The sequence below is a fragment of the Engraulis encrasicolus genome, chromosome 11 (genome assembly GCF_034702125.1).
Source record: "Engraulis encrasicolus isolate BLACKSEA-1 chromosome 11, IST_EnEncr_1.0, whole genome shotgun sequence".
In the NCBI taxonomy this organism is placed as follows: domain Eukaryota; kingdom Metazoa; phylum Chordata; class Actinopteri; order Clupeiformes; family Engraulidae; genus Engraulis; species Engraulis encrasicolus.
The window spans coordinates 36824649-36850720 of NC_085867.1; the positions used below are offsets into that span (position 1 = coordinate 36824649).

The window sequence follows — 26072 nt, forward strand, 5'->3', positions numbered from 1 at the left end:
ACAAGGCATTTTGGCAAACAATTAAATTACAATACAATGAAACTATATAGACTAGTAGAAAAGTGTGAAAGAAACTTTGCACAGTATTTACAAGAAAAGATTATATACAATATTTACAAGAAAGACATTATGCACTAGTATCATGAACAATAGAAATAAACATGCTGTGGTATGCACATCAGAGTCTTAAACAGCTCCACTCATCCAGTTTGTCTTTCATCCACTGCCATATGTCTTGGTCTTGAAGTTTGACAAGTGGATTCTTGTGGAAACCAGGGAAGGCATGAAAGAAGCGTCCAGGTATATCAGAAAAAATCCGACCCTCAGTGAACACACTGACCAGAGTCAGCACATCGTCTGCTTCCTGAGTGGCGCGATGGGTGCCAGTTGGCCTTTTGATGCTCAACTCCTCATCAACCTTCTCCATCATGTTTTTTAAGACACCCAATGACTGACTGATCCGGCTTGCAGAGCGCTCAGACAGATTAGGACCCTGACCCTTCAGAAACGACTTCAGGAAGTTGTTTAGGTGTTCCAAGTGTAGATCAAGGGGTATGTTGACCCCTCTCCCTCCCCTGGTATTCCAGAATCTGTTCCAGGTCACGCTGTGGGCCATCCGTGGACTCAGAACTGCATTTAGCTGTACTGTCAGAAGAAAAGTGCTGTAGGCATAGTGGCTGTGTCCATGTGCTTTGTAGAACAGGAGGGCAACCTTGTAAAGCCGCATCAGTCTGCCCCCATCACCTTCTTTGACAGCATCCAACATGTCCATCAGAAAAAAACTGAAACTCAGCCTTGCCATGCTGTGTGCTTGTTTGTGATCGTTTTGGGATGCTGGTGCTGGTGCTGGTGTGTCCGAAACAACCATGTTGTGTTTTTTGAGCTCGTGTTTGTCTCTTGATTTGTGGTATGTGTAGGTCTGCTTACATCCCTGAGCTCTACATGGATACTGCTTCTTCGGCCTCTCAGGGACTTCGCTGACCACATGCTCATCCCAAAACATGATGAACTTGTCCACCACCTCGCCTGTCTTCTCACTGAGCCAGTCTCTTTTCATTTCTTGTGTTCCGGACGCAACGTTGTCCGGCACAAAGGAATCCGGGATTTCTACATCAGATTAAAGACAAGATACATCACAAACATCAGTCTAGGACAGGGGTGGGCAATTATTTCAGTTCAAGGGCCAAATTAGGTTTGAAACGTTGACCGCTGGGCCAGAAGTCGTAATTTGCCTTTGTCAGTAACAAGACATTTAGTATGCTGACTTAATGAGTTTTACTACTTCATTACTGCACATTGTAATGACATTTATGAGGATGAATACAGTAGCCTCTACTTGGTTAGTCTCCAGCCCACCGCACCCTTATCTTGGGTAGCCTTAGAATGTTGGATGGGTGTATCACTGACTTAAAATTTGTCTTTCTTGTGCACCCACACACACACTTACTCAGATATCTTGCTAAGCAACCTTGGGTATTCTCAAAGGCGCTACACATAATACCAAAGTATTATTATTGTTATTATTATATGAGGTACACATGAAATGGTCCCGTGGGCCGCAGATGGCCCCCGGGACTGAGTTTGCCCACTTCTAGTCTTAGACAACATTCTACTCACAGCCAAGCATTTCTTTATCAAAAGACTTTGAAGTTACCTGCAACATCCTGAAGCCCAAACTGCTCCATGGCAGCCGCCAGGAACAAAGCAGTTGTGTCAGTGATGACAAAATGTTTGTAGGCATTGAAGGCTCCATGGGGACCCTGTTTGGCATTGCTGCACCTGTGACAAATACACAAACATTAGACATATACAGTTCTCATGAGCCTTGATGGGCATGTGCACACACACGCGCGCGCGCGCGCGCACACACACACACGCACACACACACACACACACACACACACACACACACACACACACACACACACACACACACTCCGCCTGGCCCGCCCAAGTATATTTTCTGCCACTACTGTTAATCTATAAACCTTGATTGTACGTCATGTTAGGTTTAAAAAGCATATTCCACATGCAATGGAATGTAGTTTTGCATGCAAAGACAAACAGTACACATTCACCTCAGGCACACGTGTGCAGAATTGTTAGTGAAAATACAAAAATGTCTGTCAAAATGCATGTAACCATACCATCCTGTTAATTTCATAGAACCCCTTCCCTGGAGATGACTCTGCTTTTCATGATGGCAGAAGTGCATGTCCAACCCCACAACAGAAAGCACAAGTTCATGATGCATCCAGACTCGTCCATTGTGGCTGTAGTGTAGTACGTGGACCAAACAGCAGAAAACAATGTCAACACTTTAAACAATAACATCTACAAAGTGGTCTCTTCACTTTCCACTGGCTGGTTGGCCAAAGTGTTGTGAAAATGCCAGAAACTTAAAATTCATAATTAAGTCAAGACAATACAGTGCATTTATATTTGAATGTTTGTAGTCATCCAACTTAATTTCTGGATGTCATTAAGTAATAAGTAATCAATGAAGTTATGATAACAATACAGCAGATTTACCTTAACTTTGTCATGTTGGCACATAGTGTCCCATGGTCCTTGCCAGATGTCACATTGAAGAACAGTTTGAAGTGGATCTAAGATGAAAAACAAAGGAATTTCACAACACCCACCCCCGAAAAAATGAAGTTACTATCTCGGTCCATTTATATTTATTTGAAATGTGAATATTTGATCGGTTATGGTTCTTACTTCAAACAGTACTCTAATGGCGTGCCAGTCCTCGAACATGAACACCATGTTTCCCATCATATCCTTTTCATCAGGTCCCTCTGCAAAAGACCACTGTATATTTCTGCAGTTGGCTTCAGTGAGCCGATCACCTCCTACCAACACTGAGGAGACACCCTCGGGGCAGTTTGGAACATACCTGCAATGAGGATGATTATGTGTGAAGTAACTGTACAAAGTATGGTCTTTGCAATGTTCAGCATGGGCTTTAGTAGTACAGAAAGTGATAGGGACATGTCATAGTGCGCAAGTCTCCCTTGCGGGTCTTGGCACAGACAGAATGTTTGCCATCTGGGGGTTAGGAAAACTGTTGCGATGCTTCATACTTACTTCTGCTGAATGTGTCTGAGTGCCTCGGACAGGTCAGAAGTCTTATTTTCATTTTTGAAAATGAGCCCTAATGGGAACTGTAATTAGAAAAGAGGAACATGCTGTAAGTCACTGAACTACACAGACTGTTGGTAGTTGGATGAACATATGTCACTATACAGAATTGACTGTTGTCAGTTGATAGAGGCATTAGTAAATAGTAGAATCTTCAAAAATATTCTTACATCTGTTGAAGGCTGTGACATTTCTTCAGAGTACTGGTGTGGGATGTGGCGCAGTACCACTCTGGAAAATGGTCTGAAAGCTGCCAGATACTGGGTGAGGATTTGGCTGCCAAGGACAATGAACTCTCTGCGCATGAAAAGTTGTGTGTCGGGTCCAGGGAGGGACTCTCTCAAGTCATACTGAAGAAGATCCACGCACGGCTTGTCAATGGGCAGATGATATATGGGAATTCGATCCTGGACAGCAGTATGGTGTATCCAGTGGATGGATTGGTTGCTGTGGCGTGATGATTGATGGTGTGCGTGCATGAAAAAGTCCAAGTTGTCAAGTACAATGGAGTATGTATGTGGTGGAGTTGATTGTTGTTCAGGAAATGGCTGAGAGCTTATCCTCACATCTTGGTCCAGCACCGGGCCTTCAGCGTGGCTTGGACCTGCCTCCTCTGCAGTCTCTGTTGTGATATAAAAGTACATAAAGACAAAGTGTTTAGAATTGTGGCTCCTAAAGCCTGGTGGGCTCCTAACAGTTCAACCCTCTGGTGAGATTCCACAACTTCTCTGCAGCCAGCCCATCCCCCCCTTGCTGGTGGGCTACCTGCCTCCCCCTCCCTCTACTGCTCTCCTTTCGCTGACCTGTGCACACGGTGAATTTCCGCTCCTGGCCTTAGACTGTGTTGCTAGGGCCCCCCGGCAACAGGCACACCCTCTAGCTCGGCACCCTGCTGTGCTGCTCAGTGCATATTAGGGCTGAGCCACAGGTTAAGGTAGCTGTGCCATGTTTATCACTTCACTTTCCCCTGCTTAGGATGTCTGCTGTAGGCAATCATCCTCACATTTCCCATCCCCCTTGGTCCTCCTTTCCCTCTGTATTGTATATAGTCTGTATGTGTATTATGCTTATTGTATTTTGATCATGTACATGTTTCTTATGTCCTGTTTATGTCTTCTTTTACACATAGTAAAACCACGGCTTGCCTTTACCTCTGTGTGTGTCTGACTCATTGGACATCTTCCTACTGTTTTGGCCGGACAGCCTGTGGCGTTTATTGTATACCTCATTTTCATATGGGCTCCTTCACCCACACCATTTTTTTTTTACAAAAAGCATACAAGATTACTTCCCATGTATTAACACTGTGTGTGTATGTGTAGGTGTGGGTGTGCATGTGTGTGTGCATGCATGTGTGTGTGTGTGTGTGTGTGTGTGTGTGTGTGTGTGTGTGTGTGTGTGTGTGTGTGTGTGTGTGTGTGAGCGGGAAGAGGTTGGTTATGCCTCACCTGACAACTGTAGCTGTTCCATGCTTCCGAAGACATCACTGAGTACCGTGTCAAGGTTCTCCTCTCCTGGACTGACAGTACTGTTAAGCTCTGCCAGGAATGCTTCATTCTGCCTCTTTAGCACCAACAGACCATCTGCATATGTACCTGCCATCTCTTTCTGCTTTACAATGGAGTTGTTGTGAGTTGTTGTGATGCCAAGTTTACTTAGTCTGCTAAAGACTGCCTTCTTGGCACCACCATAATGTAGAACATTGTTTACGTAGTGTGCAAACGCTGACATCCGGGGTGATCTTCCCCTCAGTGCTATTGAGATGGCAGCACAGGTGACGGGTCGACAGTTGTTGGAGATGGTTGAAAAGACAGACAGCAGAAATGGTGATAGACGCAGGAGGTCTGATTCCAGGCTGGAAAATGAGAAGACTTTAAGGTCTTCGGGTGATGAACGCCACAACATGAAGTCGCCACATGGGTTGCATAATGTCTTGCATTCACTCTGTACCATCGCCAGGACTTGGATTTTGACTTCTTCAGCCAGATCTTTATGTGACATGATCAACTTGGCTGCTGCCCTCCATTTTCTTTTGACCAAATATTTCCTTATCAACTCCTCCTTTGAGTCACCAACTGAGCCTTTGATTGGGGCCTGTGAATGAAAGAAGTGTAAATGTAATATCTGTCTAGAATAGATATTATTTACCCAGAGAGAGAGAGAGAGAGTTTGACACAGAGGTAGTGTTAGCCGTGTGTGTGTGTGTGTGTGTGTGTGTGTGTGTGTGTGTGTGTGTGTGTGTGTGTGTGTGTGTGTGTGTCATATTCAACACTGTAGTAAAAAATAACTGTGCAAGTAATTGGCATGTCACAGTAAAAGTAGACGACATAATTTGCCAATGGGTTGGCTGGCAGGTGGCTTAGTTCTACAGTATCGAAAAGGTCAAACCCACTAACATCAGGGCTGGAGTTGTAGGGATAGACTATGAGGGGGATGCCATGCCCCCTACAATGAAATGTTGGATAATTATACATACCCCTCAATGAAAATGGTAAAATATCATTCCCCTCTAAAACATCCCTTCTTCACATACTGTATTGTGTTACAATTGCACTTGTTTAACCTCTACATTTACAACATTTTATCGGGGGACATCCCCCGAACCCCCAATAATGACAATACATCACTGACCGGGCCCCTGCTTTGATTTTACAACTCGACCACTGACTAATGTAACACTTCAAGGCTAACTTAAGCTACGGTTCATGTCTGTATTAGAACATTAAGCATAGTTTTGCCGCCACCGGTCGCAGTTACGCTGATAATGTCAACTTACCTCGGCTATATTCCGCCGAGCAGCGACAGATCCCTCTGGCTTCTCGGTACTGTGGCGGAGCTTCTTCAAGTCTCTCGGCGTTTTCGAGGGAGTAGGCTCCCGAGCTCGCTTTTCAGCACCTGTTGATTCTGCGGAGGCACCTTCTTCGACCTCGTTTGCAATCCACCTCCGATAAATAGGAAGATCTCTTTCAAGTCTGTTTAACACCGTTGTACACGCTCGGCAGACTCGATTGGGCTTCCTCGGTGTATTCGAGACGTTCACTCCAATTTTCTGCAACCTTTCCGCAACCGACGAAGCTTTAGTTGCACTTAGGAACAGTTTTGTAAAGTGTTGTAGTACACCGGCAACTCGCATGTCTTTTAGGCACAAGCGACAACAAAAGTCCGACTCCATCTCAAAACGCTATAGTGATACACTGCGCTGCTTACATCACTGGACAGGCAGGCTGTAGCCATGCTGAAGTTGCTTCACTTGTTTACATACAGTCCCCTCCCACAGCTTTCTGTCGCGTTTACTACGTCACAGTCAGTTGCGCTGATTGGTCGAGCGTTGGCCTATAGGCACAGACAAGGTTTGAAAGACAACGGGTTGTGCTCATCAACAATGTTCCGTTTTGTCCATTCATCGGGGCCAGACTAAATTAATACATCCAATACATTTAGGCTGGTTTATCAGGCTAACAAAATATATGATAGGCCTATATACTTTAATTGCTTGTGTAGGTACAGTCAAAACAGTCGTGTTTTGATATTACAAGTAATATACTGTAATAACATTGTTCACTTGACTTCTACACTATTGACTCGAGACTTGGCGTGACTTGACAGTTGTAGCTTGCAATGACTTGCGATAGCATGTCAAATCTAAACATATTAATTTTTTTTGTATTGATATGTGAAAAAGCCTTACTTGTGACTTGCAAATTGGTGACAGTGGTCCCATCTGTGGCTAGCACTAAGTATGATGTTCACCTAGTGCTCTGCACATGTTTTTAGAGGAACACATACGGCGACACTTGTGGGAAAATTGAGATGAGATGAAATGTCCACAGCTATTGATTGACCTTGGGCCAGTCCCTCTGAGACTGACGTCTCTGCTGATTCCCCCAAAAAATGCTCACAAGTTAGTTCTCAGTTTTGTGGGGGATGGTTTCTTTTATGCCAAGGAGTGGGCCTATGTCACAATGGAAGTCGGAATACCAGAGATGTCGATTATGGCTGTAACGATACACCCAACCCACGATTCGGTTTGTATCACGATATATGACCCACGGTTCGATATGCCCCACGATTTCACACAAAAAAAATTGAAAAATTTTTTTTGAAAAAAATAATAATAATTATATGAAAATAAATTATATATATACTTTGTAATTAATATATTTTTTGCATTTACCTGCCTGCATTATTTTGGTAGGTTTACAAGGCTGAATGATGTTGCAGATATAGGCTACCACTGCAACCTGTTCCCAGGTGTTGACATCAAAACACAACACAGAGAAATAAGGGATATTAGTTCACCAAGTGAAAAGGCTTATAGGCTAAATAAGCTAAGATCATATGTTGAGAGAGAGAGCGAGAGAGAGAGAGAGAGAGAGAAAGAGAGAGAGAGGTGGGTGGTCAGGGTGTATAGTCATTGGCAGCTGTCTTACTTTATCAAACATTAGGCCTATGCCTATCCAATTAATATCCAAACATTAAAACAACACTGGCCATATATCGTCAGGAAACATGTTGTATTAACCCTATCCAGACCGGGCTTTTTTGGCATTCCTGGGACCGGGGGGGGGCTCTTTTGACCCCCCCCTCATAACTTAGGAACAGAATGCCGTATGACCACCAAACTTGGAGGGGATGATCTTATGGCAAGCGGTTTTAACATTTAATAGCCAGAATGGATATGTGTTGCAGATATCTGTAACTCGGTTTCGCCTAGTCAAAATTAGCATTTCAGATATCCGCAACGACATTCCTCCTATCCGTAACTGTCATTTCGGATATCCGTAATGAATTCTGGATAGGGCAAATGACGTCACGTTTGCCATTCATTTCAATGGGTGATGTAATTTTGGACATCCGCAATTCTATTTTGGATATCCACAACATAGATTGCAGATATCTGCAACTGAATTGCAGATATCTTTAATTGCAATTCGAGATATCTACAATTGAATTTCGCCTAGTCAAAATGTCAGTTCAAGATATCTTCAAATCCTTCTAATTCAAGATATCTATATCTTCCTTTTTGGATATCCTTAATTGAGTTTTGACTAGGCGAAATTCAATTGCAGATATCTGTAACTGGAGTTACGACTAGTCAAAATGACGTTTTAGATATCTCATACTGGAGTTATGGATAGGCGAAATGTAATTGTAGATATCCACTATCCAATTATAGATATCTGGAAATGATTTTTGATTAGAGATATCTCAAATTGGAGATATCTGTAATGTTCATTCTGCCTAGTCGAAATGTAATTAAAGATATCTAGAATAACAGTTTTGACTAGGCGAAATGACGTTACAGATATCTGTATGCAAATGACCCATGCACGCACCACCAACCCCCCTCCCCTTCCCCCACCCCTCACATTTGGCGGGAGCACACAAACACACACACACACACACACACACACACCGCCATTTTAGTGATTAGTTGCACCTGTGAAATGGACAACGAGCGTCAAGAAACCGTTTTCAATCGTCTTTTCAACATAGCTACTCGTGCAAGAGCAGAGTTGGCAAGCTCCAGTGCAGATCATGCCTAAAGTTACTTCAACGCGACGACCGACTGTTTCATCGAGTACAGGGTGAGTTTTGTTTTAAATTGGTACAAGCTATGCTGTGAGTCCAACGGTTAACTTTGAACCCGTTCAAAAAGCTCGGTATCACCATTCATACACCATCAATTGAGAGTGCAGGTTTTTGTCGTTAATAGCAGCTTGTGGTTGTTGTCTATAACCGGGAAAGGCCGTAGGATGCAATTTGGCAACAGTTTTACTTGAACGTGGCACACATTAGCAGCTACCACAGACATTTAGCACATTAGCTATGAGGGTGATTCTTTACTCTGCATAAAGGTGTTTGTTTTGTGCTGCTTAAATATGCAGTTGTTGTTGAATTGCTGTTCCTGTCTCCTTTTTTGATCATGTCTTGGGTTGTAGTTACGTCAGAATTCCCCATCACGGGAGCGCGCGAATTTGAAATGGTGGACAACCTGGGCTTGGAGCCATTGTTGAAACCCATTCAAAACTTCATTTTTTCGATCTGACACAGAATATTTTTAATTAGACCTAAAGACACACCATTGTTTAAAAGCTGAGAACCTCAGCTTTCCATAACTGAAAGCGGTATTTTCCTAGCATCTACCAATCCGAAGGTAGCCTACTTTATGTGCGGAATTACTTTTCTAAAGATAGCGTTTTGTTTCCTTGGAAACGGACACGGTTTATGTGTTACGCATACGCTATTTGACTCGGGTTTGCATTATTATGGATGAATTTCTAATCTTGACATGTTAATGGACAATCTATGCGAATTTCATAATGTGTTTTTATGTGATATGGGAGTAAATGTGTTTACATCCCGTCTGGGATTTGTTAAACTAGCTGGCCCGCTAGTTAGCTAGCAAGTGCTAGGTCTCTACACTACATCATGTCAAAAGTGGAAAGATTTGCCGACACTCAAGGCTGTGGATAAAATGAACTGGTTCTGTGAATATTTTCAGAATGTTTTGCTTTGACAAATTGCTGATATTAAACATCCACATCCTGGTGTTTCTTTGTTTATGCTTGGGCCATTGAGACAGATCGAGTCTAATATCTATTACTTGCTATATAGCTAACTAGCGGACTAGCTAACAAATCCCAGACGGGCGTACTGTTAACACATTTTACTCCCATGTTATATAAAAACGCATTTTGAAACTCGTACAGATTGTCCATTAGAATGTCAAGATTAGAAATCCATCCATAATAATGCAAAACCGAATCAAATGACATACATTTATCGCTTCGTCAGTCTGTCTGGCTCATTGGTCTTGCTTCATCTCCGCTCCGTTTCCAAGGAAACAAAACGCTATCTTTAGAAAGGTAACCCCGCACATAAAGTAGGCTACCTTCGGATTGGTAGATGCTAGGAAAATACCGCTTTCAGTTATGGAAAGCTGAGGTTCTCAGCTTTTAAACAAGTCCCATGGTGTGTCTTTAGGTCTGATTAAAAATATTCTGTGTCAGATCGAAAAAATGAAGTTTTGAATGGGTTTCAATGGCTCCAAGCCCAGGTTGTCCACCAGCAGCGGTAGATCACCATCAGGGGGCAGCACTATGACGTCAGCTGCAACCCAAGATTTTTTAAATTACTGATGGGCTGGTGTCTCATTTACTGTGGCAGAGGTCTGATCATGATGTTGCCCTGCCCACAGAGTTTGACTGAATAATAATGGTACTGTAGCCTAGTGTTGTAGAAGCAGTACAATGTTGATTTGCTTCTGCAGTGCATTCATACTTAACTGGGATAAAATGACAAGCATGCATTTTTGTTTCATTTTCAAAGTTAGGCGACGAGGACATGATGAGGACAAGCACTGTCAAGTCCTCTTCAGCTCCAATGATTATAGCCAGTGCCCAAGGCTCCACGTCTCTATGCACCATTCATCTCAACACTAACCAAATGGTAAGGCTTCACTAAAACAAAATCACATTAATTGACTGATTTCTAACCTGAATGCCTCTTCTTGCCTATGAAAAGCGTCTCAGCAATTTGCATCTCACAGAACTGAGACAGTAACTTGGGAAATCCCATTCTGCTTTGCACAATCATTCCCATCCGAAAGACGGCATGGAGTTTATCCTCAGCGAGGGTACCAGACCACTGTCTCTCTACAATTGGAGAGCTGGGAGACGTGGAAAGGCGATGGATGTTTGTTGGAATAGATACAACTGACACGATTGGCTATGGCTACGTATGCCCAATAAACAGCCATTGCAATCGTAAAACACACACCCCCCTACTGGATTTACAGTAGGCAGGTCTGCAGACCTTTTTTAAGTTGTGATTAGGTCTGGTTATAATCAGACAACCGAGACAGTCATGCCTTCCAGAACTTGCCATATGCACGCCACTCCACCTGCACTGGCTTGTATAACATGATTCTTACATTAACACAGTATTGCGAGTATGATCGCATTTTAACAAAGCAATGACGCGTATGGATGAACTCTTAAACTGATCTCTCTCTATTATATCTCCCCACTCCTGAAATTATTTGTTGATTTAGTCTACAATTCAGCAGTTTCCAAACTTTATTCCCTGTGCACCCCCTTGTATATTTTAATGTGGTTTGCTCACCCTCGGCCTAAGCGTGTTTGCACTATGGGTTAGCAAATCACCGCACATTATGCAGAGTCATTTTGGAGAATCCTCATTCCCAATAGACCCAATATTTTTCTGCCGTCATTACAATGGAACTTGTTACATGACAATATAAATTACACTATGAATTGCACTTCCAATGGACCCTTCCAGCATACAATTCACTATACAGTTAAAAAAAACTTACTACTTATTGTTCATTAATGCTGTTTAAAACACACACATATCCACCATTACTGTACTCTATTCATTTTGTGCACTCCCTTATGGAAGGCCGCGCACCCCAGTTTGGGAAACCCTGGTCTACATATTTCACTAAAAAGAATTGATTACATGATTACTCCTAAAATAATATGCCATATGTTTTTCAGGTGGCTTTGTAACAGTGATTGTGGGAGGATGCTGTGCAGGTGTCAACATGAATGTGCCGGAGGACTAGGTATGTGCACAGAAAATGAAAGCAAAACACACTGTTAACTGTATTCTGTACCCGTTGGAACATGACATTGTAATGTGTGTGTGTGTGACGGAGGTGTCCCTGCACGGTTCGACTTGTGTGATTCAAGTGTACAAAAAATTGCATTCTATAGGTGTGGGCAGACGTTGCTAAATGGTTAAGGATGTGGTCTTATGGCCAACTAGCACTTAAGATCAGAAGGTTGCTGAAACAAGTCCCACCCTTACCTCTCCCCTCACCTCCATGCATGACTGAACTGCCCTTGAGCAAGGCACCTGGCCCAAAATGGTTCCAGGGACTGTAACCAATACCCTGTGAATAAGTCACTTTAGATAAAAGTGTCAACTAAGTGTAATGTATTGTGTGTGTATTTACACAAGATCATTGGGTAGTAAACTTCTAAATTCAAACCCCTACTGATGGACTCCACAACCTAGCTTAAGTTTTTGGGTATACTCACTTTGCCTGCGCACACTCATTTAAAACCTCTCTGTCTATCTCTACTGTTTTGCTGACTAGAGTATGCTGGCGTCGACACCCCACCTCCTCCCCTTCAGACTCCATCGAGGGTTGGTCCCTGTCCTGTGAGGAGAGGATGCAATGGGTCTCTGCTTCAGCCGTGGCACCTTCTCTACAACCCTCGCCACTGTCACCAGTTTGTCCCCATCCTGTGAAGGGGGGTAGGCTTTAGCCCCCTGCCTCATCAATCGGCAGGATAAGCGCCCTCTTCTTTGAAACAGGACATGTTTTATTGATGCTCTACATGAGTATTATATACATGTATATATACAGTGCCATGTGTATGTTTTTACCCCCCCTACTGATTTTGTTTACTTTTTTGCACATTTGGCACACTTAACATTTTCAGATAGCCACACTAATGTAAACATTACCCATGACCCAAGTAAGCAAAAAATGCAGTTTCTCAGTGATTAATTTATATTTTCTCAGAAGCTTTGTATGCATTGTCAATGGTTTTTTTTTTTTGTAGCAAATGTGAGACAAGTCTTGATACTCTCCTTGTCAGAGGTGACTTTGGCCGTTGAACTCTGACATGCTTGCAATGTTTACCTAGTCTCTTTCTTATTGTTGAGTCATGAACACTTCCATTTCATGCGGTAATTAACACCTCCCATTGGTAAGATATTGTTCTGTGTTCCTTTCTAAACTCTAAACTCCACAGTCACTGTCTTCTTGGGGTAATTTTAGTGTGACAGCCAAAATGTTCACCATTACATCATGTATTCTCCATTTATGGATAATGGCTCTCACCATGGTTTGCAGATGACCCAATGATTTAGAAATAACTGAAGAACCTTTTACAGTCTGAGACATGTAAATTATTTTTATTACAACCTGCTCCCGAATGTCGTTGATTCACAGTGTGATGTCATGGGTTCGATATGAATTATCTCTTGGTTTGAAAGGCCAGGTAGTAGTCAGACTTGGGCAGCTGTGAAATATATATCCAAAATGATTTAGATTAATCACAGATACCTTCTCATTTAACAATTTACTTTTTCACACAGGCTCATGCAGGTTTTATGGCATTTTTCTAACAAATGAAATAACCACTGGAACACTGCATTTCACGTTTGCTTGGGTCATTCTTGTTTAATGTTTACTGTGTTCAGTGATCTATACACAACAAAATTGCATTTTATGTCTCACCCGTGCAAGGGGGCAGCCCCCAATGGCGGCCCAAGGGAGCAGTGCGTCGGGATGGTACCATGCTCAGGGTACCTCAGTCACGGAGGAGGATGGGGGAGAGCACTGTTAATTAGTCCCCCACAAACCTGGCAGGTTGGGAGTCATACCGGCAGCCTTTGGGCTACAAGTCTGACGCCCTCACCGCTTACCCATGACTGCCCATAAATATATTGACTGCAAGCTTAACTTTGCAGATAATGTTGATGCCGTATGCAAAAAGGCCAATCAAAAGTTGTTCTTAATCGAGAAGCTGAACGGCTTTGGAGTAAACTGCAACATCTTGGAGAGGACATATGTAAGCCTAATAGAGAGTGGCCTTACCTATAACAGTTCTGTTTGGTATGGCCACCTCACCTTACTTAAGAACAGGCTGTCCAGAGTGGTAGGAAAGGAAATATTATATGAGGAACTCACAAGCCACTGGACAGTCTATACAGTTGACAGGAAAACACTGAACATTTTAGATGATTCTACCCATCCTCTTCCCTCTAAATTTGAACTGCTGCCATCAGGTAGGCACATCATTGCAAGGAGAAACATCTATAAACATTATTTTATACCATGGTAAACAAGCAATGGGAAAGCTAGAGGTGTATGGTCTGGAACTACTGACTGATTTGTATGTGTGTGCTGGGAGGGGGTTGGATGCAGCGATTTGTTCGCCTGTTTTTGTCTTTGTATTCAGTGAGACCAAAGGCAATGTTCATGCTGGTATGACAAAGTATTTTCTATTCCATAATAAAACGTTGTTATGCCATCTTTTTTGTTTCCATCTTGATCTTGCCTCTTGCTTTTCATGTCTGCTTTCATTTAATTACCCCCCTTCATGATGGGGTGTTAAGGGTAATGCCTTACATTAAAATTAATGTTGTTATGTAGCCTAAGGGACTGCTTTGAAAGCACAGTAATAATCACTGATGCATTACACTTCTTCGGTAACTTGCCCAAAACTGATGGTAAGTAAGCCAAACAACCTTTGGTTGAAATATTGCTGGAGGCAGTAGTTTTTTGGCAGTGTAATATCATAACCCTTTACCTCTATAGCACCTCTCTGGTAATATTAGCAGGCAGGGCTCATAACTTTTTGCATCACTAGCCCAAATGGCTAGTAGGCAAAACTGGCTTGTAAGGTCTTTTCTACCAGTCGAATCGAAATTTAAGCAGCATTTAGTATGTTGGCTGATATTAATTCAGAGCGAATTCAGTGTAAAATACAAGACAGCGTGAAGGGCGAGATTTGACAGACAGAAAAGGCGTCTGTATCACGTATTTTGTTTGTAACAACGAGTCTAATGGAGCCATTAACCAGCATGGAGAGGGAAACAACACAAATCGGATACATGTTAAACATTTTAAGAAATCGTATCAGACTATAATCTGTTTATTACCATAGTAGTTATCTTTAAATAGTGCTTTTCGTCGTAGCTTGTTCAAATGCACCGCCAGTAAACACATCAACAAGGGAGCGTGAATTACATATCCGGCTAAAACGTGGAACTAAGTGGCTAACCAATCAGAATTCGGAGGGGGCGGGTCATGGCAGAGTCTTACCACAGATCGGTCTGTGCCACAGATACTCTTAGGAAGAAGGGCTGTGGCTGAGATATATTCTAGTAAGGGGAGATAGAACAGGTACATAGAAATTAACGGTGAAGATTCGTAACGCAAATATGGCGTCTACCCGCCTTTCTGGTAACAAGAGCCAATGTGCCTGCTGAGCTGCGTTGCCATTGATCCAATCATCTGGCTGCATCGGCGCACGCGAAATGTTGCACATGCTCAGTTGTGAAAAGCCGTTGCTCTCGTGCCGTTATGGAACTACTGCGCCTGCGCTCTGTCAAAAAAAACGTGAGAAAAGTGGCTCAAAAAGCTTTATTTTGACTCGTATGACACAACCAAGTAGTCTAGGTTGATCAGTTTTTCACGGTCGTTTCAACCATATGGTTTTCACAACCGCTGGGTTCCCCTCCGTCCTATACTCAGTTTCCCCATTCATTTTTCCCATTGACTCTCAGATCTGGTCTACTTAATCGCGAAATAGCACCCCGGAGGCGTCACCAAGATGGCCGCCATATGTCCCCTCTCATTCTAGAATCTCTCTGGCTGTGGTCTTACCACGTCAAGGAGGGTATTTTACACTATTCAAAATGACGTTTGAGATATCTTTAACTTTCATTCTGCCTAGTCAAAACTGAATTACAGATATCCATAATTGTTATTTGAGATATGTGACGAGTTGAATGTCGTTTTCAATGACGTCATTGCAGATATCTGTAACTCAGTTTCGCCTAGTCAAAATACAATTGTAGATATCTATAACTATCATTTTGAATAGTCGAAATGACGTTTCAGATATCTCCAATGGCTATCACGACTATCCAAAATACAATTGTAGATATCCAGAATGACGTTGTTGATATCTACAATGACAATTGCGGATATTCGAGCATAGCTAATAAATGATAATTCCGCTTGCCATATGATCTTCAACCAAGGATCTATGAATGACATCAGTTTGGTGTCATTATTGGATATTATGATGTCATTATGATGTCATTTCCTGATTTTATTGCCCAAAATGTCACCTTAATGTTTTTTCCATTTAACTTAGGTAATGCACAGCAATTTTGGTTATTATGTGCATCAGACTACTTCAAATGTTCACAAGGGTGCCTGATGCTCATGAAAATGTAAACAAATATGAAAAGTGATGATGATGAGGCTTAGATTATTGATTTTTGGTCAGGCGTACCTGTCAGAAAACCGTTGCCATGGCAACAACACAAATGATAAACCTAATCTTTCACATTGTAGCCAACTTCATTCTAGGAAAAGTCACAAAGTTTCGTAGTCATAGCTTTAGTCTTTCAGGAGTTATACAACATCAAAGTTGGTGCGGGCACTTTTAGCCCCCCCCCCCCCCCCCGGTCTGGATAGGGTTAAGTTAGGCTACTTAAAGAAATGCAACACTTAATTTTGATTAAGTTAAATATTTCTGTAGCTTTTTTTTGATCGTGCAGCTGCGCCTGCCCGTATCCTACAATCAGAACTCGAAATTAACCTGTTAGTTCTCACTGCTACGTAACGCGCACGTTTTTCGTTTTGTTTTGTGGTTTGACATTTTGTCAAGAGCGAGAATGAATGCTGAGGCTGAAATGGAGCATGCTTTCTGCTTATGTAGGCGGTAATTTTACAATATAGCTTAACATTAATGTGGGAAGAAATAATGCTGCCTAATATCCTGCCTATCGACCTCAACGTTCGTCCGACTTCGGGCACCTCCCTACAAGCGATTCCAGGCTGGTTTATAGGCAGGCGGAGCATCTCGTGCGCTCTCTCTCTTTCGCGCTCTCTCTCTCTCTCCGCTCCAACATCAAACTCCACTCGCAATACACCGCGCATGCATGAGTAAAAAAAATATTGACACGTTTATAAAAGCCTTCTTGGTCTGTTGTTCATTTGTCCTTCACCTTCCTTGTTGTTCATTTGTCGTTCACCTTCCGATGTTTGCCTCTCGCGGAGGTTGCTCAGGCAATGGATAATAACAACGTGCTGGTTGGACGGAGCATTTTATATGAGAAAGCTGTGAATGGAACTGTTACTCGAACGTGTGCGCCCTTTTTCTCCTGGTCTTTTTAAGCGCATATGCAAACGCTTGACTGTATGTTGCCTGTTGTGTTCTACACTGAGGGGTAACAACTTTAAAAGGGCACATCGCGATTCTGTGAGGAAGCTTCGCGATAGGGGTTCGTGGGTCTGCGTACCGCGATCCCTCGGTTCGATGCAATATCGTTACAGCCTTAATGTCGATGTCGTCTTTTTTAAAAAAAAGAGCCTTAAAACCAGATGCTCTGAAAGTGAAACGGGTCAATGTCATGGAAACAAATCATGATAAAAATCGATGATATGGGAAAAATGCATCATTTTTTCCCCCACTACGATTGTCCAGTCCTTACGAGAGCGTGTAGTGCTGAATTGCGGGAGCTGCTGTGGCGGATAATGGACAGGTCTTTCTACCCGGACCGCTCCACTCCACTCCACTCCTCGCCTGAGCAGCCAGTGTAGGCCCAGGCAATTACACAGGAGCAGCCCCTGCAGTAATTGGCAGACGTGACAAAGCAGCCCACGGATCCAAGTGCCTGTCAAAGACGCCGAGCTGCTACATTACCAGAGCGTGAATGAATTGCCTTTTTTTTACTCCTCTTTTTTTCCTTACCTTTTTGTCGCTCCCTCTTTCTTTCTTTCTCTCTCTCTCTCTTTATTCTTTCTTTGCCTCTCTATCGTTCATTCACTTTTTCTCTCACACACTCTCTCTCTCTTTCTTTCTCTCTTTCTCTCTCTCTCTCTCTCTCTCTCTCTCTCTCTCTCTCTCTCTCTCTCTCTCTCTCTCTCTCTCTCTCTCTCTCTCTCTCATCCTCCTTTTCTCCACACCTGCAATAGAAAGTGAGGGAAGATGATGGAAGAGAGTGGAATAGAGACCACCCCGCCCAGCACCCCCACCCCTCCGCCCAGTGTGGCCTCCTCAGTCAGCTCCCCTCCTCCTCTGACCATCGGTAAGTCAAGAGCAGACTCTGAGAAGGGTTCATCTCCCTGGTAAACCTGCTGTAGCCTCTGAGAATCCACTGAGAGTATGAGTTGCATTTTAAAACCAGAGAGAAGTTGGACTTTAGGTGTCTGTGTGTCTGTGTGTGTCTGTGTGTGTCTGTGTGTGTACACATACGCCCACATTTTCTTATATGGTTCTACATGATGTTTTCCAAAACCTCTCCTCAAACCTCTCCTCTCCTCAAATTCACTTTAAACCCGAGTGATTTGCAAGAATAGCCCTGGAGGTTCCATTTTACCATAAAAGGTGGATGGGTGGATAAATGGATGGATGGATGGATGAATGGATGGAAGCAGGCCTGCTTACGTGTACGTGTGTGTGAATATGGAATGAGGTAGGGAATTCAGAACATGTGCATAATGATGATTGCACTGGGGGAAGTAGGCCTAGTTTGGGATTATGGTAAGGTAAGAGGACGGTTAGATGTAAGAAGCCTTTTTACACCCACGTCTGGAGTGAGAGGAGAGGAGTTGGCAGGAGTTGGCAGTGGCGGTGGCAGTGGTAGTATGACTCTAAAATGAAGAAGTGCTATGTCATATTATATGACTGCAAGTGTGGCTTGTCAGATAAGACGCCACCACTTCCACCACTTAACACCTACAGTGACAACTTCTCCCAGAGAGATTTAAACTCAATTTTGGAGGCTGGAGTGTAGGCTGCTGAAAACCAGATGATGTCAACACTGCAGGCTTGCCCTTTGTTTATTTGTTGATTTTTAAATATAGAGTATGCAAAAAAAAACCTCGGCAGTTCATGTCCAGAACTTATGCGGCAGAACATATTCGCTGTACAGTAATTTTTACGTATTCATTATGACTACTTGGAAATGTACACTCTCATGCATGACTTGGTGGATCTTCTCCATGTCCACCACCATAGGCATCTGTTGGGTTAGTGTACTTTGGCCAGACTAGTAAATAAATATTAGTTTATTACTTAGTAAATGTTCATGTCAAGATCAAAGTTGTGAATGTGCAAGTATTCCCCCGCCAAAAATCAGTATGACCAGCTGCCTTGATCTCCAATCACTGTGACACTTTTTATCAGAAGCCACCAGAATATGGAGTAGGTTTGGGAGGGTGTAATCCGGTCTTGGCTCGTGTGTGTGTGTGTGTGTGTGTGCGTGTGCGTGTGCGTGTGCGTGTGCGTGTGCGTGTGCGTGTGCGTCTTAGTGTGTGTGTGTGTATGTGTGTGTGTCTGTGTCTGTGTCTGTGTGTGTGTGTGTGTGTGTGTCTGTGTGTGTGTCTGTGTGTGTGTGTCTGTGTCCCAGCGTGTCTGTGTGTGTGTCTGTGTCCCAGCATGTGTGTGTCAGATATCTGTGTAAGGGGGCAAGGCTATATCCTCCAAAGGACTCATTATCGACAGCGAGCATTTCCCCTCCCACGCGCCTCCGATGCATCCACTAATCAGCAGGCTTGACTTTGCAGTGACCTTTCCCAATATATCTGATATAAATAATTACTGCTACAGGGTCCAAACAGTGCAAGGTCTAACTAGAAGCATAAAAAACATTCTATTTAATCGCTGGTTAAACTCTCCATCCCTATTGAAAAATAATTAAAAAGGAATTGTTGTCGATACATTGTGGCTGTGCATGTGTAAAAGTTAGCCTTCCGTTGTGATATTGTTCCATCAAACAGTGAATTCTCCCACGGGGGTGAAACTCTTGTTTTTGTGGTGCTGATGGTAGCGTAATTACAGAGACTTGACCAGCGGAGTGGCACAGGACGACGAGGACTCCGGATAATAATGAGCGAATGCTACAGAATATATTTTGCATTTCTCTGCTGCTTAGTCTGTGGTGCTTTTTGAGCATTCATTTTCTGTCTCCAGCCGACAGGAGTTTAGGAGACAAAGTGGTCAGTTGTCCCGGGCCCATGGAGAGGGACGGGCCAGATTTGGGTCCTCATTACATTGTCTGTATTGCGTGGGGGGGGGCTATTCAGATTACTTTATCCTGGCCCTGGACAAAGCTGTTAGCGGCCTCTCCCTCTTTCATGTTTTTTTTCTGGCCTCATAACAACAGGATCCTTTAGCTGCAGAAAGTTAAAAAGTCCTCATTCATCGCTGCTGAGTCACGCCACACAACTTCGCCTCCTCATTTATCCGCAACCCTCAAGTCATTAGCCCCGCTCTCGCTCACATTGTTGAAACAGTGATGTCATGCTCTCTATGTTTATTTTTTATTTCTCCCTCCCTTTACAGAACAGAAGCTTGGTAGGCCTACTGTCTGGTACCGCTGCTACTGTGTACTTCTGTTGCCTTGATTTTGACTGTGTCACACGTCTCTCTGAATACCAAAACAATTTTTTTATTTTCAAAGCTTGTTTATAATTGGGTATAATCCATCATTCCTCCCACTACCATCTGCTAATCCTCTCTCACTCACTTCCTTATTTATTTTTTCTTTGTTTTATTATTTATTTCCTCTCCTCCTTATCCCCATGTCTTCTCCTCTCCTACACAGGTCTATCAAGCCCCATGCCCCTGCCCAGCACCGTGGGGCTCTCCTCCTCCTTCTCCAGCCCCACCCCACTGCCCCCCATGGGGGGAATAGGATCACCAGCAGCAGCAGCAGCGGTGACGGCCACCACCTCCCTGCCCCCCATCCAGCCCTCCCTCGGCCCTCCCTTCAGCAGCCCCCTGGTCTCCTCCGCCGCCTCCCCCATCAACCCCCCACCCTTCATGGGCACGCCGTACACCTCCAGTCCCATGGTGCCTTTCTCCTCCCCCTCCTCCTTCTCCTCCGTGGGTGCTCCTCCGCCCCCTATGGGAGGTGGTGGTGTTGGGGTGCCGAGTGTCGGAGGCGGAGCGGCCACCTCCCCTCCCCCAGTCGGCCCGCCCACGACCGGCTTCAGCATGAGCGCAGGATATGACATCACCAGAGGGCACGCGGGCCGCACACCCCAGACGCCACTCATGCCCAGCTTCTCCAGTGCCCCGCCCATGCCAGGTAAGCAGATACAGGGTGTGAGAGTGTGTGTGTGAGAGTGTGTGTGAGAGTGTGTGTGTGTGAGAGTGTGTGTGTGTGTGAGAGTGTGTGTGTGTGTGAGAGTGTGTGTGTGTGAGAGTGTGTGTGTGTCTATGTGTGTGTGTGTGTGTGTGTGTGTGTGTGCGAGTGTGTGTGTGCGAGTGTGTGTGTGCGAGTGTGTGTGCGAGTGTGTGTGCGAGTGTGTGTGCGAGTGTGTGTGCGAGTGTGTGTGCGAGTGTGTGTGTGAGTGTGAGTGTGCGCTGTGGAAATCTCCCACACCCATTATAGCACACCTCTGTGCGGCTGTGTCACCTTTCATAGGTTTGGTAACACTTTATAATAAGGATGCATAAAAAGCATTATAAAGACTAAAAATAATTAACCAATGATTAACCAAACATTGACAGCTTTTGTTTTATTGTTTTCTAAGTTTTACAAAAGTTTGGTAAATATCTACAAATAATATGTTCAAAATTTTACAAACCTTTAAACAGAGTATTTTTTTATTCATTTACAAAAAAAATGTAGATGGATGATGATAAACAAATGTACAAAAATGCTTTTGTTTTGTTCATCATTAATTCACTATTGACTAAGTCTTTATCATGCTTTTTATGCATTTATTATAAAGTGTTACCATAGTTTGGAGGGAGGAGGGTGGGACTGCAGGTGAGTATGAGCGATATAATCATCATTCAGTCATCTCCTCTGGGTCAGTTAAAGGGGAATTCGAGGGAATTTTATGCAATGCCACGAGAAAAAAAAAATGCTCCCAGGAAAACATCTGCTACTGAGCCTTCAGCATCTGCAGGTCAGACGTGGGGTGGGGTGGATGATGCAGCAGGGTCGTGTTTGTGTCTTTAGACAGACTGGCGCATCATTCTGCAGTTCTTTTGAAAAGCGAACACAGTGGCAGAAATGGCTAGCAGGCAAGCACTCAATCATGATGCTGAAAATTGAATCCAGTATATTGAAGTTTTCATTTGTAGACAAGTGGCTTTCGTGCATTTTGAATTAACCAGAGTTGTTAAATGCCCCCCAGCACCTTCTGTTGTTGCTGCGACGGAAGCTAAAATGACTCTGGAGTCAAAGCAAAAAAATGGAAGAAACGACATCCAAAGAACCCCATCAATACTGATTGTGAAAACTTGCCAGAGGATGCTTATCACTCTCTCACCCATAGCAATTTTGGTTTTCATTATTATCTCTATTAGTAGCAGTAGTTGTATTAGTAGGAGTAGTAGTCATAGTCGTGTTATTGGAATTTATGAATGTTATTAGTAGTAGTAGTAGCTGCAGCTCTGTTGCTTCAGTCAGACTATCCAGAGAGGCATACTGTTGGCTCTCTAGGCATAGTGCCAGTACTTTGCAAATCAGTGGCAGACAGAAGCAAGCATTCAAGCTAAAAATCCTGCCATGTATGGGTTCACAGTGGCTCCGTGAGCTAGGCCACCATACTGTAACACCAGGGACCCGGGTGTGATTCCGACCTGGGGTCATTTCTTGATCCTTCCCCCTCTCTCCCGTCCACTAATTTCCTGTCATACTCTCTCACCGTCTTGTCATAAATAAAGGCATAAAAGCCCAATAAGTTATACTGTATATATATATATATATAAGGCAGGATTAAATATATATATTTAATCCTGCCATGTATTCTTTCTGCTTGTGCCCTCTCAAAGCAGGTGATTTCACGAATGGGCTCATCTGCTCAGGATTAGCTGCTTGAATGGGCTGGAATAGCTAGTGGCAGGGCATCTACTTTAGTTAACAAGTGATCTGCTTCTGGTGCAGATGCAGCTGATTATCAAAGAACTCTAAAGTTTGTTTGTACTTGAACGATGTTGGGATGTACATGCTGGACATTGGGGAGCTCTGGGAACACTGCCTTATTCAGTGATTAAACGGAAACTGTTGTGCCTTTCCTTCCTCGTCATTATCTGAGCTGAAGGGCTCGCAGCAACATCAAATGCTTTGATTGACTGAGCCGAAGGACTGACGATCACTGGAAGTTCAGTAATTAATAGAATTTAATTGGCAGCTCTCCAGTGTGCAGATTTCCTTTTTTTTTCTTCCTGTCTTTTGTGTTTTAAGCGACTCGTTTGTAAGTTGTGACTCAACTGTATTTCTTTTATTTAATTAATGGCCTATTGGGTCATGTGATGTGTATCTAAGGGTGGGGTGGGTTGATAGTCACTGACTTTGTATTTGTTACTGTTTCCCATCTTGGGATTTTGTTTATTATAAATATTAAGATAGTGATGTATTTGTGTGTGTTTCTCTCTCTCTCTCTCTCTCTCTCTCTCTCTCTCTCTCTCTCTCTCTCTCTCTCTCTCTCTCTCTCTCTCTCTCTCTCTCTCTCTCTCTCTTTCTCTCTCTCCCTCCTCCAGGCGTCATGACCAATCCCATGATGCAACAGCCGGTGACGTCGGGCGGCCTGGAGGTGACGTCCCCCATCACGTTCCCCGAGGACCAGGAGGACCCGCGTGTCGCTGAGAACCCCAACGCCGGCGGAGGCATCTGGGGCTTCTTCAAGGTCAGTTATTTGAATTATTTGAAGATGTGGAGGTGAAAGCGTGAAAGTGAAAGCCCATTGGGAAACTCCAACTCCCATTGTCATTGTGACACAGCACTCCACAGCACACAAGTGAACACTGCACACAATGAAATTGCATTTATGCCTCACCCGTGCAAGGTACACATTATCTGAAGATTGGGCAGTCATGAGTAAGCAGACTTGGGCGGCAGACTTGCTGCTGGTTCGACGCCTGACACGCCAGGTTGATGGGAGGGGTAATTAACCAGTGCTCTCCCCCATCCTCCTCCATGACTGAGGTACCCTGAGCACAGGTCCGTCCTGCCGTACTGCCCCCTTGGGGCGCCATTTGAGTCTGCCCCCATTTACAGTTGAGGCATGAATTCAATCCTGTTGTGTGCAGTGAGCACTGAGTGCTGTGTCACAATGACGTTTCCCAGGTGGGGTTTCACATAGTTGCTGCGGCCCGAGCTCCCAAAACAGATTCAACTTTTTCTATTATGCTGCTTTGCTCCTGGCATCTGTGGACTGTTTCCAAACGGCATCCCATTGTACTTGTACAGTGACAATAAAGTGCCTCTACTTATGATTACTGTTCTACTTAATGTTGTTTATTTAGAGCACCTTTCAAGGTACCCAAGGTCACTGTACATTACAGGTCGCCAGTTACCAGTCCACTTCACTAACCAGGGGTGCATTTCTTCTAAGCGTAGTTGGTTGCAATGCAATTTCCCATTGGTAACTACCGAAGTTGCTAACTGCTAGCAACTACGCTTTTCAGAAATGCACCCCAGTTCACTTCTCTCTGCTCAGCTGTCCTGTCTGTCTGCCCGTCCATAGACTTCCTGCCTGTCTTTGTCTCTCTACTCCATCTGTCCATCCATTTGCATGGCTGGCTGGCAGTCTGTCTGGATAACTGTTAATTTTGTAGAGATAAGTTTATTTATTTAAAAAAATATATTTTCGTCAAGGTCACTCACCCACCAGTTTACTGTTCCTCCACTCTGCTCAGCTTTGTGTTGGTCTGTCTGACCATCCATCTGGCAAGACCTGTCTGCCTGTCTGCTTGTCTGTCTGTCTGTCTGTCTGTCTGTCTGCCTGTCTGCCTGTCTGTCTGTCTGTCTGTCTGTCTGTCTGTCAGTCAGTCTATTTGCATGACTGGTTAGCTGTCTGTCTGTCTGTCAATTTTGTGTAGATACTTTATTTTTCTATCAAAGGAAGGAAGATCTTTTTTCGTCAATTTCACTACTCGTCCACTCTGCCTCTCTGACCGTTTATCCGACTGTCTTGTCTCGTTCTTCTGTGTTTGTTCATCTGCCTATCTGTCCAGCCATTTGCATAACCAATTGGCTGGCTGTCTGGCTGGCTGTCAATTTTGTAGAGATACTTAATTTATGGCAAAGAAAATTCAGGATCCATATCAGAAATTTCAATCTTTCTGAAGGAAAAAAGAGAGTCTTAATCTATAATCAAGGTCACTCACTCATCAGTCCGATCTTCTCAACAGTCTGTCTGTGTGTTTGTCCATCTAAGTGTCTGTCTGTCTGTCGCTATCTGTTCATTCATTTTTGGCCGATTGACTGGCAGTCTGTCAATTTTGTGGAGATGATTTATAACAAAGGAAATTCAGGATCTATTGAGGAAGGTCTCTTACCTTTTCATCAAAGTCACTTACGGTACTACCTCAATCTGCTCAGCCGTGTCTCGTGCCTGCTTGTCCATATCGTGCCAGTGACACACACACACGCACCAATTTGGCCAAGCAAGGTGAACTTGGTCATTCATTCCTATGAGGGATGCAAAGTGGGGCGAAAGCAAGCGAACAGGGGCGAAATATTCTGCCATTTTTAGTATTATGCAACACAAATGTTTCAACTGATCTTATTCACCTGTTGACCCTTGAGCTGTCAGAAGGGAACACTGAATATCGCCTCTCTTCACTTCACTCGTTTCGCCTGCATGTGTCCCTGGCGTGACTGTCTGTCTGTCTCTGACTCTGTTTGTCTGTTTGTTCATCTGCCTGTCTGCCTGTCTCTGTTTGACCATACATTTGCATGGCTGGTTGACTGACTGACTGTTGGGCTAACTGGCAGTGTTGTAGTTAAAATGCTTTATTTAGATACTGGAGGAAATTCAGGATGAATCTAGGAAGACTTTATCAATATATTATTGATTGTCAAACTCTACCGATATCCTGATATGTCATTTTAGAAAATGTTATCTATGTTTGAAACAAATTCCGCCTGTTATTGTCTATATAGCTTGTATTAGTTTCATATACATTACTTTTAAAACTCAAGGTTGTATCTAATAACACTTAGGTTTCCTTGTTTTTTTGTCATGTAAATAACCGTGTAATAACATGTTTGTTTATAGATGTACTGTAGGGCATGTCAGGGAACCCCATGAATGTAATAATAATAGATTAATTTATGTAATGTAATAACATGGTAATAACACTTTTTATGTGTTACTGTGTTGTAGGGTGTGGCAG

General features: G+C 43.5%; 2 protein-coding genes across 3 annotated transcripts in view; one reads left to right on the top strand and one right to left on the bottom strand.

The window, feature by feature from the left end:
* The window catches only part of prrc1 (proline-rich coiled-coil 1), a 45461-nt gene that overhangs the window by 5663 nt on the left and 13726 nt on the right, over positions 1 to 26072 (top strand). The window contains exons 2-5 of one of the 2 annotated variants that reach the window (XM_063210545.1): positions 17906 to 18018; positions 20539 to 21024; positions 23433 to 23578; positions 26063 to 26072. The exon at positions 26063 to 26072 is cut by the window's right edge and continues 93 nt beyond it. In XM_063210545.1, the coding sequence (XP_063066615.1) occupies positions 17919 to 18018; positions 20539 to 21024; positions 23433 to 23578; positions 26063 to 26072 (742 nt within the window). In that variant the 5' untranslated portion in view covers positions 17906 to 17918. The remainder of the gene's footprint in view (positions 1 to 17905; positions 18019 to 20538; positions 21025 to 23432; positions 23579 to 26062) is intronic. The other variant, XM_063210546.1, reaches the window with a different exon arrangement.
* On the bottom strand, positions 18 to 5240 carry LOC134458973 (uncharacterized). The gene is made up of 8 exons (XM_063211337.1): positions 4596 to 5240; positions 3318 to 3769; positions 3094 to 3170; positions 2725 to 2902; positions 2533 to 2609; positions 2148 to 2273; positions 1655 to 1779; positions 18 to 1107 (listed from the first exon to the last, which is right to left on the bottom strand). Exons 1-8 carry the CDS (start codon positions 5146 to 5148, stop codon positions 179 to 181), a joined length of 2517 nt encoding a protein of 838 aa, XP_063067407.1. The 5' UTR covers positions 5149 to 5240; the 3' UTR covers positions 18 to 178.